The sequence below is a fragment of the Paroedura picta genome, chromosome 3, assembly GCF_049243985.1.
Source record: "Paroedura picta isolate Pp20150507F chromosome 3, Ppicta_v3.0, whole genome shotgun sequence".
Lineage (NCBI taxonomy): Eukaryota > Metazoa > Chordata > Lepidosauria > Squamata > Gekkonidae > Paroedura > Paroedura picta.
In genome coordinates, this window is record NC_135371.1 from 93,515,655 (window position 1) to 93,529,833 (window position 14,179).

A 14,179-nucleotide genomic window follows, 5' to 3' on the forward strand; every position below is an offset into this window, starting at 1 on the left:
TTCCAAGTTTAGGATGTTTTCAATACAAGGAATTCTTCCCCTAATATCTAAGGGACTCCAGTTCGCTACTTTAGACTTGTGGGATGCATATTTTCACATAAGCATCCATCCATGCAGTAGGAGGTTTTTGCGTTTTACCTATGATTCCATTCATTATGGAAAGTTTACAGTGTTTTTATTTGGCTTAACATCAATCCCAAGAGTATTGACCAAGTGCACAGCACTTATGGTGGCACTCTTGCAAACAAGAGGCTGTATGATTTACCACATTCTTGATGACTGGTTACTGATATGAGAGATGTCACAGAAGCTGCAGAAAGACATACACAAAACCCTCTTGACACTACAAACCTTGGGCTTTGTTATTAATATCCATAAATCCATTTTGACACCTGTCCACTCTATTGAATTTATTGGAACATCCTTAGACTCTCAGTTGGGATTAGCTTCTTTGCCTCATCCCAGAGCAAAAAATGTAAGGACTATGGCATTGAGCTTTTTACACACATGCTTCTAAACTGCACAATCCATTGAGAGATTGCTGAGTCACATGGTCTCTACAATGGCAGTCACCCCATTTGCCAGGTTACATATGAGGCCACCTCAGATTTGGTTTTTATGACATTTTGATCACCATCTGAGGTCCTGTTGGACTAAACTGTCTATTCCAAGGAAGTGTCAGGAACCAAGTGGTTGAGACCCAGCAGATTCACACAACAGACATCACTCTCAAGCTTTGGGTTGAAGCTTTAAACAAAAGTCCTATTTGAAGAATCAGGATAGGGATCAGCACATTGCATAAGATCTTAGACAGGAATCTTGACAGAGACTCCGGGAAAGGGGCTTGCATAGAATGTATACCTTGGATTGGGGAGGGGAAACATTTTGGCAAGAACAAGGTTTCACATGGAAACAGACAATATTGCCCTCTGATCTAGAAGGTGTCAAAACAGCCCATCTGGACATCTGTTGTTTGGGCTGGGCTGCCGGTGAGGCTAGCTGTGAGTGAGGAGATAAGGGAGGGACTGTAGGATGAGCCTTTGAAATGCAGGTAAGAGATGGGAAGGGGACTGCCAAGAGAACCCAGGGAGGTGCCACAGCTCAGCGGGAGATCTGGGAGCTTAAAGAAATTAAACAACCTCAAAGGGGATGGAAACCATGGGTCAGGAACTAAGGGTTCATGACAGGAAGGTTTTGAAGTCCTTAGAGTGGTAGACGTCCATATTTGGTTTGTGGTAGTCATTTGGCTAGTCATGCAGTTTGGCTAGTCATGCAGAGATCCAAATGTTCATTGATACTTCACCCTTGGGGTGGGGGTGGGGGCACACTGCAATAAGAGACTAGCGCAGGGGACATAGTCATCCTCATAATGTATTCTCCATGTCAGCCTTTTGGAGCTTAGAGCAATTAAATGGGCTCCCGCTTCTATTTTGGATCTGGTCACCAGCACTCTTGTCCTCATAAGTTTTACATCAACAAACAAGTCTGTAAGACTATGCAAGGAAACTGTAGGAATTTGGCATTGGACAATAGCTCACCAGGTGATTCTGTCAGCTATTCACATCACAGGGACATCCAACACTATTATTGCAGACACATTTAGCAGGCATATGCTGGGTTTGCAAGAGTGGTCTATATTCGAGCAATAGGGCACTCTACTACTCAATCTGCTCACACATTCACACCTTCAGGCATGTTAGGCAAAGTAATCATGAAGCTTCAGTCCAATGGGTTGCACTGCATTCTTCTATCCTGTTCTGGCACAGGAGAGCCCTGTGGGCCCAATTGAGGGGCTAGCACATACAGTTCCCATCTGTTCCAAACTTGCTCAACATTGGCAACTATCTGCACCCAGGGCTTACAGCAGTCAGTGTGGCTGATACACACACACAACTCTTTGAGGAAGATGTGGCTGGTGTAATTGAGGCGGCCTGAAAACCATCTACCAGACACTCTTATACCCACAAGTGGCATAGGTTTCAGGTGCGGGCCATAAGTAAGGGCCTAGATCCTGCTTCCTGCCCAGTGGGCAGGACTTGCTTTCTCTAAAGCAGGACTGTTTGGCTACATCATCAATTAAGTTTCACTTGGCAGCTATTTCAGCCATGAGCCCATAGATGAGCGGTTCTCAACCACCCTGATGCTGCAACCCCTATAGCAGGGGTGGCGGAGGCGCTGCTCCTGCTTGCCACGGCACTGGCCTCCTCCCTGCAGCCATGGTGAGCTCTCAGGCTGTGCGGAGGAGGCCAATGCCATGCCACCGCTGCTACTGCGGCCATCGCTTGCTGCAGTGCTAGCCTCCTCTGCACAGCCTCAGTGTGCTCTGAGGCAGCACGGAAGACGCCAGGACCATGCCTCTACCGCTGTAACCCCTAGGAAATGGCTGAATGACCCCTCAAGGGGTCGCAACCCACATGCTGAATACCACTACTATAAATGGATGTTCAATATATGGGTCTTGGGAAATGAAGGTGATTATGAGGGGCTTATTTCATTGTACCCTCTCCATGTTTGTCCCCCAGCTCAGTGGAGTTTGAGTTTGATACTGTCCATGCTATGTTATAAACCATTTGAACCTATGGCAAATGTGAATTTGTCTCTTTTAAGACTTTATTTCTGGTAGTTATTAGCTCTGTGAGGAAAGTTGGAGAGATGGCAGCACTATCCTGTGACCTCCCATCCATCCAATTTTATAAGGATAAGGTGATGTTTAGGCCATCTCTTGGATTTCTACCTAAAGTTGTATCTCGATTCCACCTTGGGCAATCAATTACATTTCTGACCTTCTTTCCAATGCCTACCTCAGTGGCGGAAAGAACACTTCACACTCTGGACATGAGATATGCATTGCTATTATATTTAGATACAATTCAGAATAGATAAAAAAATATTTCTATGCTTCAGAGGAAGGAACAGAGAGAAAAAGGCATTGTGGGAGACATTTTAACATTGGTTGCTATCTGCCATTCACTTTGTTTATGTAGAAGTGGTGGACTGTCCCTTGAAGATTAAATCTCAATCCTCCAGGGTTCAGGCAGCTTCTACAGCTTTCTTGGTGGGCCTTTCATTGGACAACATATGTAAGGCAGTGACATGATCCATACCATCGATGTTCGTCCAACACTATTCCATGGACATCTTGGATAAGAAGGAGGCTGCTGTGGGAAGAGCAATACTACAATTATTCTGCTAATCATGCCCACACACTTTTCCACAGTGAGTGATCTTGCTAATCTCCCATGTGGGAATGCACAGAAGCCATGAACATGAAAACAGGGTTGTACTTACCTGTAACTGTTGTTCATCAAGTGGTCCTCTGTACATTCACACATCCCTACCTCCAAACCCTGATGTGGGCATGCTGTCATGATGTACTTTCATGGTGGCTATAGAGGAGAACTGAGGGAAGAGAGTTAACCCTTCCCAGGTCATTTGACTTTTGGGCAGGAAAAGTCACTCCACTCAATGGGATGGGAGAGGGTAGCACTCCTGGGACTGTTAAACTCTTGAATTAACTCACTCCATGGCAGGCTCTGTGAACTACAGATTCCTTGTGTCAATATACAGAAAATCATTTGATGAGCAACAGTTACAGATAAGTGCAACCCTGTTTTCTTTCCTCCCCCAGTTTGTCATCACATTCTACAGATTGGGCTGAGAGAAAGGCCCAGTCCAACGTCACCTAGTCAGTTTCATGGCTGCATGAGGATCTGAACCTCATTGGGAATTCCCAATCCTTGTCCAATGATAACCATTAAATGACATTGGCTCTCAAACAAAACTGAGAAAGTCCTAACTATGTTAGCTTCTTTTTCAAGAACTTTAGACTGTGGACTAGTGTTTTGCGCCAAGAACACTAAAGCAAATTCTATTGGTCATTTATGTTATTGCAGCTTATATCGCTGTGATGGTGACAAAAGCAAGCAATGCACCAGGACAGCAGTTACCTTCATCTTAAAAGATAAGATGTCATGGCACCTTGATCCTTTACTTTTAATATGCATTCTTTCTCAATCATCTTTGTGTTTATAATAGGTAGTGCTGTTCTGATATAATATATAGTAAAGATTCAAGGTAGTAATAGAGTTACCATATTTTGGAAAACAAAAAAGGACTGACTTCTTCAAACAAGTAATCACTATAACAAATCTCATTTTAAATACCTCTACTCTTTAAGCTGTGATAATTGACACTAGGAAGGACTCCCTGGAGAAGTGCCTAATGCTGGGAGCGATCGAGGGCAAAAGAAGAAGGGGACGACAGAGAATGAGGTGGCTGGATGGAGTCACTGAAGCAGTAGGTGCAAACTTAAATGGACTCTGGGGAATGGTAGAGGATAGGAAGGCCTGGAGGATCATTGTCGGACACGACTTCGTACCTAACAACAACAACAACAATTGACACTAACCAGGAATGTTCCTAACCTTCCAACCCAATAAGAGATTATCATCCTTTTTTTTTAAAGAGCCCAAAAGAGGACAGACACCAAAAAAGGAGGATATGTTCTCCAAAAATAAGACAACTGGTAACCCTAGTTAGTAGTAATAATCTTTGAGTTGTGTTACAAGATACATTGATAATTGTCAGATCTTCAAGCACTTCTATTTTTTTTTCTATTTTTCATTTCAGATTTGGTTTCATCTTTAACAAGGAAAAACCTGAAGTTCACAAAATAGATCTGGAAACTGTTGCTCACATCAAGACTATCAGCTTCAAAAACTACAGCTGCTTGCCGCAAGCTATGGCATATACGCACTTGGGTGGCTATTTCTTCATTCAGTGTAAAATGAATACATCAGTATCAATTACTCCACAGCTTATAATTGACAGTGTTACAGATTCTGTTATTGGCCCCAACAGTGATGTATCAGGTACTCCCTATATCTCCCCTGATGGACGCTATTTGGTCAGCACTGATGAACACAGCGGGAGGATCAGAGTCCAGACAATAACAGTCCAAGGGGAAATCAAGTTGATTTATGACTTACAAACCACCATACACATATCTGATCTGACATTTCAGCCCTCTTTCACTGAAGGCAATCAGTATTATATATATGCTACTTCACATTCGCAAACAGATGTACTTTTTGTAGAGTTGTCAACAGGCAAAATGGACATATTGAAGAATTTAAAGGACCCTATCAAATCTAAAGACTGGCCCTGGAGCACCTGCAACAGAATTATCCAAGACAGTGGATTATTTGGGCAATATCTTATTACATCAGCCAAGGATTCACTTTTTATTATTAACGGGCGGCAAAACACATTACGCTGTGAGGTTTCAGGTATCAAGAGGGGTAATACAGTGGTTTGGGTTGGAGATGTATGAAAGGGCCTGAAAACAGGACTTTCAGGAAAATGTACTGATTGGACCTTTACACTGCACAAAAAAAAATATGCAGTAGCATTGTATATTTTTACACTGAGGGGAAAACTGTATAAGCTTCATGGTACAACATTGGCCTACTTGCAAGATTCATAATATAAGGCACACTCTGCTACTGGGAATCGGTTATGCTGAGAATTTGTGTGAAAGTCATAGACTTTACAGCTTGAGTTATGGAAAGTATATTGGGAAAGGGAATAATTTCTCCAGCTGGGGTTACATTCAGCTCATTCCTTGGTGATTCTGTAGAACAAAACTACTTTTGAGTTGGAACACTGATGAATCCTTAAATTCCATCTTGCTTATCAGTCTTCATTCTGTTAGCCCTCCCAAACCATGTCCTGAAGTGTGCGTCACAAGGCACGAAATGACGCCTGTAGCTTAGACTATTGGACCCAAGCAAGGAAACTGGAGGATTTTGGAATTCATATACTTGGTAGAAGATGCAGTATCAGTCAAACATCTTTTAAAACTTAAAAAAAATGATGTCATTGTTAAAAATACCAAATTTTATCCAGTTAGAAAATTTAAAGATTTGGACTGATAAAATTTCTACTCACCTAAGAATTAACACTAATAATAATATAATTTCTATATACATTATTTTAAAATTCATAGGGTCACCAGTGATCCACTCAGAGCCCTCCCTTACCTACTGACTGACTTCTACTGAGGACATCGTCCTTAACATCCAAGGAAACATGTAAGAGCTGAAAGTGATATTAGTGAGGATGAGAAATCGACCTGAGAGAGAAGATTGTTATACAAAACAATCTTTGGAATGCAAAGTTCTACGGGGGGGGGAAATCTCTGAGGGAAACAAATATTTCTTTTGTGGAAATGCTTAATAACTTTTTTTAAAAGCTAAGATGCCTTTTTGAAACCAAACCTGACAGAATTCTATACTGTCAGCTCCCCCCGCCCCATGTTTCCCACTCCTGCTTTCACATTAAAATGGATGTGGTTAGAATCCATACCCACCCCTTCAGTTCTGATAAGAACATTTTTATGAGCTATTTCTAAAAATAAAAGAGGTGGAGTAGATTTGAAAGTGAGAAAACGTGGGAAAATATGCAAAAACCTTCTATGTAATCAGGAAATAAAGCTTTTTAAAATTTATTTTTTAAGCAGCAGAAGCCATGCAAAGTGTGCAAAATGAGCTGCTATTTTAGCAGACAGGAAAGTAAGCAGTGGCATCCCCATTGTAGAGAGAAACATTTCCAGAAATCATTTTTTCCCCTTCATTAAAAATTTACCATTACTCGAAGTAATTGGGTTCTTCATAAAAACAATGGCTATGTCTTGAAATGCACCCTTTTCAGTAGCATATTTCTGTGCAGAAAACTTTTAGCCTTTGTATAACTCAGGCTCTTAATTTACATCTGTCATCCAAGAACATGGGAAAGAAAGAAAGAAAGAAAGAAAGAAAGAAAGAAAGAAAGAAAGAAAGAAAGAAAGAAAGAAAGAAAGAAAGAAAGAAAGAAAGAAAGAAAGAAAGAAAGAGGCTGCTGCTGCTGCTGCTGTTCATACTGCCTCATTCATAATGTTCTCATTTACAGTCAATTATTATTCAGTTATGAAAAAATAGAGTAATCTAAAACCAATTAAAACATACTTGAGAATGCAGCAGCAAACCCTGGGAACTGTAAGCTGATTTAACATAAAACTTTACATCTGTTTGCTTAGTTAGAGAGATGTAAAATATATGTACCTTGTTAAGGTTGGGAAGCAGCCACTAATCACAGTTTTGAAATAGATGGAATGACAAACACATATTTCATCGACAGTCTCATGCTGTTTGTGGCCAAAGCCATCAGAAATCCCACTGAGCTGCCTTTACTAAGTCAGACAACTGGTCTATCAAAACTGCTCTGATTGGCAGCACCTCTCCAGGGTCTCAGGCAGAGGTATTTTATATCACCTACTCTCTGATCTCCCCCTTTTCCCCCACTGGAGATGCCAGGGATCAAACCTATAACTTTTTGCATGCCAAGAAGATGCCCTACCATTCAGTCAAAGTTAAGCTGGTTCAGACTTCCCTTTTCAACAGTAATATTTGTTGCATTGTTGTACTGGGCTTACTGAAAAATATGAAAGTTGACCTATTCTTTTGACATGAGCTTGTCACACAGCATTGACACAAAGCCATTTGTTGAATACTTGTGGTGATGTTTAGAATAATGATTTACCAGAAGTGCTTGAAAATAAATCCCAAGACACAACTCACAGTGCTGAAAGAATGAACAAAAGCATTTCCTATTGGCTTCCCCCAAAATGATAGCATTTTAAAGCCTACTGCTGTATAATTCAAAGCTACATCTGCACTGTAAATGTAAACTGTTGAACAGACATTGCAATACTCATCCGATCACCCTAAGGCACTAAGGGAACCATAAGTGTACCATACTTGTGAGAATAGTTAGGATTGCTGAGTATTCTCGGTGTCATCACAAACCTAAGTCTCCCCCTTTTTTTAGGGAAGCCATAGCAGTTTTACAACAAGTAAGGTCTGTAGAGTAGATCTAGCTAAAGTCACCTTCTGGTAGCTCTGAGGCTGTTAGCCAGAAAATGCAGAGTATTTGAATCTTGGGGCATTTCCGCATACAATAAATGTAATGTTATGTTTGCTGAATATAGGTGGCATATTCCGGCCCCTCCACATGACATCGCCTACACCCAGTGTCTGGGCAGCAGCCACCTAGCTACATCCCCCATTTTAAAGCGCAACTTTGTGAATTGCAAAAAGTGGATTCACCACCCTAAAAAGCACGATCCAACAGCGGACAACCAACAGAAGGAATGTATGGAGGGTGAAATGGACAATAGTGAACTCTGCAATGTCCCGCCCTTGCTCCTGCACTCTCCGCTCCATTTCCCGGGGGTTATGGGGGGTGTGCATGTGTGTGAACCCCCCCCCGATTAATTTTCCTGGATTGATTGGGGGTGGGGGCTGGGAGCTTGCCAGGAGCCTTTCATCCATTTTAATTGATGGGGGGGGAATCTGCCTCCCTTGCCATGTCCTCCACTTGCCGGCCATGTTTTCTTTTGGGGAGGGACTTTAAATAATGTAGCAATGCATTTTCATAGAACTGAATACGCATTGCTATATGTAAGTCTCAAGTTAAAAAAGGGGTGGCAAGATCAACAAACCTTTGATTGGTTGGCCCCGTTGATTGACAGGACAAGGAGCAGTGAAATAGTGCATCACTGTCTTGTTTGCTGTTTGTGCAGCATGTGTGAAGGGGAAGGCTTTGAAGTGTGGAGGGGAGAAATAGCGTGATTTAATATCATGCTATTGTAGGTTGCAGGTGTCTCACCATTTTGACCAGTGCGCGGAAATGCCTTTGGAATCAATGAAGCACAAAATGCTTGAAAATATCTTGAACTCACTGCTTAAATCTTTACAACAGTGACAGCAGAGTGTTCCAGCATGTTTACATAAAGGAACGTGGGGAGAATTCTTAATAGATGGAGCCATCTATTCTCCACCCTGGTCTGATCAATGCTAAACTATATATAATTTTACTAAAGCCTACAGAACTTTTCCTATGAGCCATAGGAGGTTAGAACCTTGATTATTAACGGATATAGCCTCCTTTTATTAAAATTCATTGGTGAGTAATAGTAAAGCAAGCTGTCTCCATACCTTGCACTTATTTAGTAGGAGTTTTATTGGCTCTAGTCACTGCTCTGATATCTTTTTATGATTTCTTGAATATTTTACTCTGAATATTTACCATAAATTAAGAACTATGTAACATAGATATAGCAAAACGTTAATTTTATAAATTTCATTTTAAAGTAGACCTTGTAAATATCTGTTCAGGTAAATATTCTTGAAATTAGGATCTGAAGGATATACAATAGATTTCACTTCTTTCTGTTTATCTTAACACAGTGGGTTAGCGTTAACTCCAAATCTTAACCTTCCAAAGATGCTCTTATCCTCCCTTTCTCTCTGGCCCCAAGATCCATGGATGTATTTTCTAAATATCCTAATGGCTTGGCCCTATTTAGAAAATGTTTTAGATATGTCACACATCTTGTGAACAGTTTCTGATCCAATATAAGAAGTGCTGCACATTTGATACTATTTTTCCCTTATATACACCAATCACAATTTATCTGTACCACAAAAAATGTGTAAATCATGTTTGTCTCCATTCAACTTTTGTTTCTCGAGCATATTAAATTTTATTGGTTGCGTTTTCTGATTAATTTGTTTGGTCTGTATGTTGCATTTGGAGTATCACTTCAAATTTCTTTTTTGGCTAAGAAATTCATAGACCTCATGCTGATGGAAAGGTATGATCTAGTAGGCATCACATAAACTTGGTGGAATGATTCCCATGACTGGAATGTAATAGTGGATGGATACGAACTGTTCAGAAAAAACAGAATAGATAGAAGAGGTGGAGGAGTGGCACTGTATGTGAGGAAAGGGCTTATCTGTCATGGAATTCTAGTGAAGGAGAGTATATCTACAGTGGAAAGCATCTGAGTGAAAATAAGCCAGGGGAAATCAAACAGTGTGGTGGTTGGTGTCTGCTACTGACCGCCTGACCAACGAGAGGATGTGGATGCTGCACTTTGTGAGCAGCTTGAGAAAATATCCAAACGGCAGGACCTTGTCATCATGGGTGACTTCAGTTTCCCAGATGTGTGCTGGGAAACAAACTCTGCAAAGCGTCCTCAGTCATGCAACTTTCTGACTTGCCTGGCTGACAATTTCATTTATCAAATGGTAGATTACATCTATCACAAGAGGTTCAGCCATACTGGACTTAATACTGACCAACAGGCAAGAGTTGGTGGATGAGGTGAAGGAGGTGGGGACCCTAGGGGGAAGTGACCATGTCCTCATAGAATTCCTTTTGAGATGGGGGGGGGGGCAGGGAAGCTTGTAGCCAGATGTTGGAAAATCCACATGTTGGATTTTCGTAGGGCAAACTTTAATAAACCCAGCGCCTATTTTACATCTGTTTTTCCCCACAGGTCAAAGGGTTTAGGCACATCTAGAGATGGCAGTAGCCAAGAGATAGTGTCTGGGTGGCAGGTTGACATGGACAGAGAGGTTGTTGGGAAGCATTTAGCTGCCCTGGATGAGTTCAAATCCCCTGGGCCAGATGAAATTCACCCGAGAGTGCTCAAAGAACTTCCCAGAGAACTTGCACAGCCCTTGTCCATCATCTTTGGGACCTCTTTAAGGACTGGAGATGTCCCAGAGGACTGGAAGAGAGCAAACATTATTCTGATCTTAAAAAAAGGGAGGAAGGATGACCCGGGAAACTACAGACCAGTGAGTCTGACCTCTGTTGTGGGTAAGATAATGGAGCAGATATTAAAGGAGTGATCTGCAAACATCTGGAAGACAATTTGGTGATCCAAGGAAGTCAGTATGGATTTGTCTCCAACAGGTCCTGTCAGACGAACCTGTTTCCTTTTTTTGACCAAGTAACAGGTTTGCTGGATCGTGGAAATTCAGTTGATGTCGTTTACTTGGATTTTAGTAAAGCTTTTGATAAGGTTCCCCATGATGTTCTGATGGATAAATTGAAGGACTGCAATCTGGATTTTCAGATACTCCAGAAGACAGAGACAGAATTCAACAAGATCTGAACACAATGGAAAAATGGGCAAATGAGAACAAGATGCAATTTAATAAAGATAAGTGTAAAGTTCTGCATCTGGGTCAGAAAAATGAAAAGCATGCCTACTGGATGGGGGATATGCTTCTAGGTAACACTGTGTGTGAACGAGACCTTAGGGTACTTGTGGATTGTAAACTAAACATGAGCAAGCAATGTGATGCAGCAGTAAAAAAGGCAAATGCCATTTTGGGCTGTATCAACAGGGGCATCATATCAAAATCACAAGATGTCATAGTCCCATTGTATACGGCACTGGTCAAACCACATCTGGAGTACTGTGTGCAATTCTGGAGGCCTCACTTCAAGAAGGATGTAGATAAAATTGAAAGGGTACAGAGGAGAGCGATGAGGATGATCTGGGGCCAAGGGACCAAGCCCTATGAAGATAGGTTGAGGGACTTGGGAATGTTCAGCCGGGAGAAAAGGAGGTTGAGAGGGGACATGATAGCCCTCTTTAAGTATTTGAAAGGTTGTCATTTAGAGGAGGGCAGGATGCTGTTCCCATTGGCTGCAGAGGAAAGGACGCGCAGTAATGGGTTTAAATTACAAGTACGACAATATAGGCTAGATATCAGGGGAAGAAATTTCACAGTCAGAGTAGTTCAGCAGTGGAATAGGCTGCCTAAGGAGGTGGTGAGCTCCCCCTCACTAGCAGGCTTCAAGTAAAGGTTGGATACACACTTTTCTTGGATGCTTTAGGATGCTTAGGGCTGATCCTGCTTTGAGCAGGGGGTTGGACTAGATGGCCTGTGTGGCCCCTTCCAACTCTATGATTCTATGATTCTATGACCTAGTGATTAAGTGAAAACTATTTAAATGGAACTAGGTTTTGATTAGTTATCCTAACATGGTCATGTATCACTTGAGAGCTCTGTCTGATGGGCGTTGAAATCAATGAACAAAAGAAATCAAGCTTTGAGATCCAGGGCAATACTTATTCATAGCTTAGGTTAAATAAAGGGCAGTACAAAATAAGTATGATTATAATAGGTGCTTTTTAAAAACAAAAATCTGAATTCATCTACAGCATTAGAATTCAGTCCAAATTCTAATCAAACCATTTTCTTTGTAGCAGTCCAATATTAGGCATGCTAGCTTGTAGTTCAGATAAACAGGGCATGATCCAGGACCATCATCAGTGCCAGAACCCATGAGTGGGTCTCAGAGAGCTCTAGGCAGTCCTATTTGCACACTACAGGCATGGCAAAAGTATTGGAAATGAAAACATGTTCATACCCATACTCCCATTCAAGTTCCTTGTACTTCAGACCACAAGACTGGGAGGGAAGCATGCACATTCTCTGCACTGCCTGCTTGCTGAAGGAAATCAGGGCACTGCTAAGGAAATTGCTCTTTAATGAGTTACTGACTTGTCCAAAAGTGATGACTTGAAACCAGGGACACAATGCGGAATAATGTACTGATCAGATCACTACAGTTTCCAATGTATGAGGGTGGGCACAAATATAGCCTAAGGTCAGATAACAGCAGTCAGTACCAAGCCACTGGATTGAGCTCAGTGAATGAAGCAAAAGGCAATTAGTTGAAGCCAAACAAGCCCTTCCAGAGCTTTGAAAGGTTAGCTCAGATTTAGCTGTCCTTTCCCCCTTCCAGCACTGGCATTTCAAGAAATGCATGTCAAATGAATTTCTTCAGGACTGTTGCAGGCATTCTTCAGATTCATTTGAACGGCATGTGTGCTCAAAGCCTTTTCCAAGAAACTCATAATTCAACATTATGACACAAGCCCCCTAGCTTATATTAAAAGATGAGCATCCACTGGAGGATGAAACTCAAACTATTCTCCCATGTCTTCACAGACTAGCATAACTGAATTGTAATAGGACAGAAGCACAGAGATTATCATCTTTATTCAAAGAGGCATCAGTCTTACATGGTTGCAATATTACTGAATAATTACCAGATTTGTGGTATGTTCATATTGGAGCTGATATCCTAACAATCTTTGTGGTGTCCAACATTACTTCTGCTGTACAATCTGCTTGTCATCTGCTCCTCTCATCTGCTGGGCTTCCTTGTGCATTCCAGGGCCCAGGGGCCCAGTGGGGAACCAGCTGAAGTGCTGTGGACTGCAAGAAGTGGGCATACACAGGATCACAGCCACACTGATAAGGCTGGGATCTATAATATACTTAATTGCATTCATGACGCTGAGCTGGTGCTGCTTCTGGTCCACTCTGTGTGTAGATTACAATTACTTGTTGCCAGTATAGAAACTGTTAAGGAAAGAAATCAGCAATCCAACAAACTCACTTCTGTTTCTATAAAACCAAGGCTCTAGCCCTTCAGACGTCAAATACAGACTTGTGAGGGAGAATGCCGGTTGATCTCATCTTTCACTCATAGGGCAGTGTGGCTATTTTATAATTCAAGTGCAGTTCCGGAGTTTATATGTGATTCAGATTTCCAGCATTATTCAGTCCATTTGCTTGGCAGGGGGAGACATTGTTCAGGCTTCAGTACGGACACTGGCAACTGTTTCTTTTTGGTGTAAACATGGCCACAGTGGTTATTGCTAACTGAGCATTGCAGAGCATGGGGAACAGGATCCAGAACTCTTGCAGCAAACATACCACAAGGCAGCCCCATATCTCAGCAGGCCGATGTCAAGGATCTCACCAGCAAGCCTGCCAGGAACCCTAGGCCTTAAGGTAGGTGGCAGGTGATCGGAGACGCAATGGGCATCAGCATTGGAGGCCAACCATTAAGGTCTTCTCCTCCATGATGGGAGACCACCTGGCTCAGCTTCCACACAGACCCTTATGGGGGCCTCCCTCAGATGGGTAGGCCAGAGCGCAAGCATGGCCAACCTCACAAATTGATCTATCCCATGCTAAAACCTGCCAGTTGTGACAATAACTAAACATTGAAATAACTGTTTAACCTGTAACTCTTTTCCTTTTTCTTATTTTTAGATTAACTTAATAATAGGGAGGGTGGGTGGGAAGCCTCCTCATGCTGGAGAGGGGAAAGAGTCCGAACACAGTGAGGCAGCCCCTATAAAGTGGGGAGGATGCCTGGCCTGCCCCCTCTTGCGAAGACCCATCCTGGCCCTGTACTCTACTTCTGTCCCCTGGGCATGTTGGGACTGAGTCCAGACCTCCTTGCTGGCCAGGTC

General features: G+C 42.1%; 1 protein-coding gene across 4 annotated transcripts in view; it reads left to right on the forward strand.

The window, feature by feature from the left end:
* Positions 1-9,603, forward strand: part of FSTL4 (follistatin like 4) — a 695,481-nt gene extending 685,878 nt beyond the window's left edge. For all 4 annotated transcript variants that reach the window (XM_077326857.1, XM_077326854.1, XM_077326855.1 and 1 more), the window contains one exon: positions 4,630-9,603. In XM_077326857.1, the coding sequence (XP_077182972.1) occupies positions 4,630-5,332 (703 nt within the window). In that variant the 3' untranslated portion in view covers positions 5,333-9,603. The remainder of the gene's footprint in view (positions 1-4,629) is intronic.
* The last annotated feature ends 4,576 nt before the right edge of the window (positions 9,604-14,179 follow it).